Source organism: Camelina sativa, chromosome 7 (genome assembly GCF_000633955.1).
Source record: "Camelina sativa cultivar DH55 chromosome 7, Cs, whole genome shotgun sequence".
NCBI classification, from domain to species: Eukaryota; Viridiplantae; Streptophyta; class Magnoliopsida; order Brassicales; family Brassicaceae; genus Camelina; species Camelina sativa.
The window spans coordinates 20453352-20458264 of NC_025691.1; the positions used below are offsets into that span (position 1 = coordinate 20453352).

Sequence of the window (4913 nt, forward strand, 5' to 3'; positions counted from 1 at the left end):
TTGTTGTTTCAGTCTGCTTATCAAGAAGAGGAACCATTGATGTCTTCTGGTGAGCAACAAGTGCTTCTTTCTCCAGACCCAGGATACGTGGCTTCTTCACCCGTCCGAGGTTTGATATGTCTTCGTTTAAACACAGAGTTTATGATTTTCAATCCGGGTACGAACAAACGTAAGCATTTAGCTGAGATCCCACTGCCTAACAAAAGCGCACCCCTAATGTTTTTCTTCGGATACGATGAACTCACGGATGTGTACAAGGTGTTATGCATAGCATAAGTAACCAAGGATGGACAACATATTTTCACGATAGGAACGAACGAAGCAGCTTGGAGACGGATCACATGTGAGCATCAGCATTCTCCAACTCCTAGTGCGCAAGGACTATGCAAAGAAGGAGTTTTGTACTATCGAGCTAAGTCCAGTACTGGCAGAGGTCTGGTAATGATGTTTAACGTGAGGTCTGAAGAGTTTAGTGTCACTGAGTTACCTGAGGACATGAATATTGAGAATGGTTGGGATGTGTCGGGTTGCATGGATGATCTAAATCTTGGTTGGGAACTGGTGAATTACAATCGTGCGGTTGCCTTAGTGGATGACTCTCAATTTTCACGTGACATATGGGTTAGAAATGAAGTCGCAGGAACCTGGTCAAGAAACGACATTGAGATCCCTCTTTTTAAAAAAAATAGTTGATGCGCCTATGCTGTATTTTTTCAGAGGTACCACCAGAACAGGAAAACTTGTTTTCTCAATGAAGCGCTATTCGTACAAGATTGATGGCGAAATATCAATCTGTGTTTACTATTAAGATCCAAAGACAGACAATTTAAGATGCAAGCAGGGGGGCTGAGTTATTGTCTTCGATGCTACTTGGATCATGTTGATACTCCTATGCTTATCTAAAGGAACAAGAGAGTCGGTGGTCGGGTCGTCCGTTTGAGTATCCGAAACTGGTTTGGTTGGTGCTAAATAATAATTTTAGTCTCTCGACTAATAATACTATAATCTTATTGGGATTGTTCGTTTTCATGTCTATTGTCGTTTGATCTTTTATTTATGCTAAATAATACATTAATAATGTTTGTTTAATTCATATGTAAACAGTAAACGTTACGTTTGTGACGTTTCTATACTCTGTTTCTCTGGCCGTTGTGAGCCTTTTGATGAATTAAAAGCTTGTTTATATAACACATTTGGTTTGGGTATATCCCCCTATTATTAATTTGTAAGCTACGTTGACGAATGGATTGACCAAAACACACAGAGAAAACTTTGTCTATAAGACCATCTTTATTGGTTGTATGTTATTTTTAGGCTCTTAAATTTTTTAACGGTAAATTTTGTATTTTTTTTAAATAAGAACCTTTGTAAAGTTAATTACAATGATCCCTCTCCAATAGTAAAACTGTAAGTGGAGCTCTTATTGATCAAACACAACCACTTGCAAAATTCTCAATGAACATTCACCATATCCATGAACTCCTATTTGAGAATTTCAGAATTCATACAAATATATCAATAATATTGACGATACAAGAAGATCAAATCAGTGATTGCAAAATGCTCATCATATCCATAACACCAATAATGCATCATAAAGAGAACCAAATTAAGAAAATTCCATTAAAATTCTTTGGAATTCTCAGTTAATTAGTTCTCAAAGACAAAACATTTACAATAAAATGTGTATCGTGTGTGGACTTTAAAAGAAGAAGATTGAGGTTTCTTGCTTTTTCCTCACATCTTCACCACCAAAATAGTTATGATATGTTTTTATAATTAATATATTATAAATAAGATAGTAGAATGTAAAAAAAAAGATAGACGCAAGAGATGGCGAGTGTATACCAAAAAATAAAAAAAAATTAATTGTAAAAAAATATTTAAAAAAATATTATATATCGCTTAATAAAAGAAATTTGATATATATATATATATATAGATTTATACTTTTATTGAATAACTATAATTATATTCGACAGTTCGCATTAATAATAAAAAATTATAGTTCCGCACAAGTTATAAATCTAGTATAACTATATAAACCAACCAATCAATATACTTTGACATCATATTTATAAGAATATATATACTATTTTTTAACGCTAGAATCATATATACTAACTAGATTAAGACACTGCTAGAATACGGGTTGAAATTCATTTTATTGATATTGTAATATTTTTATAAAATATAATCGATATGATTGTTTTTAAAAGTTTGTTTGGATAAAATATTGTGCAATAAAATCATATGCTAAATATGATGACTTGAAAAAGACACTTATTTTGTAAGTTTTATATTGTTAATGATTCTAGATAAGTACCCGTGCTATAACACTGGTTAAATTTTATTTTATACAAATTTTTTTTATATTTTCTATTTTAAAATAAAATTTTAATATGTTGTATTAGTTTATGTACGTGAAGTTATTTCAACAATATATATACTACATTGTGACTTTAATGTCATTATAAGACATAACTTTATGAATTTGGTTTTATAAAGCGAGTTATTATATTATGAGTGATTCAATATATATTGTTATATTTTTTGTTTTAATATACTTGGTTTTTTGAAATTCTTTCATATTATAGTGACATATTATTGACATTGCTATAACAAACCAATTTAGAGTGTTTATAGTTTCTAACTTTAATATCAAGTTTCAATGTTTTAAAAATATTTCAAAATAAATTATTTAAAGTTTATTATATTATATAAAATTATAAAATTCAACAGAAAAGTATGAAATTAAAATTTAAATATTCAAATTTTGACCCCTTACTCAGTAAAATGTTTAGTTCAGTAGATATTATTTTTAAAGAATAATATTAATAAAAATTGAATATTTTATAGATTGAATCATTTATATGTGTTTTTAAAAATTCCACTTATGGTATATCCGGAAATAAAACTATTTTTTAATTATAATAAATAATATGATAATTTATTTGTTTCACAAAATAGACTCATATATAAAAATGAGAGGTGAAGTATAATAATAATTAACAAATTAAAATGTTTAGTTAGATATCAAAGGATTTTATTTGATGAATAATTTAGTAAAGGAAATTAATATGGTAAGTTAGATGATATTAAATGATTCTTTAGAATATTCTCTTTAAGATTTTTGGAAATAATAAATTCAGACTATACAAATAATATAAAACTTAATCTATAACCTATTTGTAACCAACTTATTAAAATTATATAGTCTATAAAACAATGTTGTATACTTCTATTTTATTATATAGGGGATAGAATAGTTTGACAAGAAGGAAAGAGAGTAAAACACTAAACTAGTGAGAAACAAAGAATTAAAGGGCAAACATTAGAGAAGAAAAACCTCAGCCTCCATCCTGCTTATCTCGCTCAATCAAGTTGTGTAACCACGCCGGACCACCTAAAGCTAAATATGAGGTGAGCCGTCCATCTCGTGTAACACTCGAAGCAATATCCCTAGCCAAGCAATTAGCTTTCAGTGAAGAGCGCTTAAAAGAAACCTCCCCCATTACCTGTATTACTCTAGTGATTCTTTCCACCTCTGAACGGTATGTTGACCAGTCAAGCGGCGTTTCGAGAGCTGCTAAGGCCGCTTGACAGTCTGTCCATACTTCACAACTGATTATATTAAGATCACATAAGCTTTGAAGACACCAGCCAATGCAATTTAATTCTGCAGATATTCGGTTTATTCATGGCAAAAAGGCATCTCTCGCATGGTAGAGGACATCCCCATTATGGTTGGGCAAAATCCAGGCTCCACCAAAAAAACATAAGAATCATTCAGCCAAGTAGAGTGAACATTGCATTTTAATATACCTGACCTCGGTTTAAACCAACGATGTGATTCCTTGACCCTTGTACGATCTGTAAGATCAATCGCTTCAAATGTGAGACTTTGTTGTTTAAGCCATTCCTCTGAGTCCGCTATAGCTTTAGCAAGAAGGAGAGTGATAAACCTTGTGAAGGTAATGATAAAGGAGCTGCATTCCAAACTCGAACTGCTAACGAGCAACCAAAAAGCATGAGAAATAGTTTCCCGACATTCCTGACATACCAGATAACTTGGAGCCCGTGATAGCGCATGCACTCAGCTACCGCTAAAGCACCTGATAGAGCTCTCCATAAAAACATGTGGATCTTTGGTTCGGTGGTTATAGACCAAATTCTCTGTTTGACGGACCTTATTCAACTCCACTTCAGCATCTGATATAGGAGCTGAATTTTATGCCTTCCATGTAAGAAGCCAATTTCCACTTTGTACCGAATACCTTCCATTCTGTGTGAACGCCCAGATAAACCTATCATGTAAACTCTGTTCCGGTGGAAATGATCTAATTCGAGTGACATCACCCGGTGGAAACAGTTCCTGCAATCTCTGAATATTCTAAAAACTAGTAGGCGTTATCAGGGAGGATACCGTTAAATTCAAGTCAATATTCATTTCCTTATTGAAGGGTCGCCTTGGAAAATCCTCTAATATCCACTTATTGAGCCAAACTCTCGTACTCTTGCCATCTCCAATTGTCTTCGTGAAACCTAATGTTTAACAATGCTGTATACAACAAGTTCATGACATTTGATTCTTCAATTCAAAGCCTAAGTTACATAACCACTTTTATATTTTCTTCATATAATATATTCCCCAATACAATCAAAGTATGAGACTTTTCTTACAAGACAAAGAGCATAATCTTAAAAAATTCTCATTCCCTCGCAATGAAATCTCAAAATACCCACCTATACCCAAAAACTTCTAAATTACCAGCATAATCTTATCAAGGAAGACTGGTTTTCCCACTCTCAAAACCTGAGACTTTTCATGTATATGGATAGTATCCATATGGGTAACTAACAGAATGAGCTCTGTAGTGAAGATTCTGTTGAGTATTATTATTATTATTATT

At 32.1% G+C, this 4913-nt stretch overlaps 1 protein-coding gene across 1 annotated transcript in view; it reads right to left on the reverse strand.

The window, feature by feature from the left end:
- Positions 4609 to 4913, reverse strand: part of LOC104701668 — a 4150-nt gene continuing 3845 nt past the window's right edge. Inside the window, exon 8 of the mRNA XM_010417403.2 lies at positions 4609 to 4913. This exon is cut by the window's right edge and continues 15 nt beyond it. Within this exon, the coding sequence (XP_010415705.1) occupies positions 4827 to 4913 (87 nt within the window). The 3' untranslated portion in view covers positions 4609 to 4826.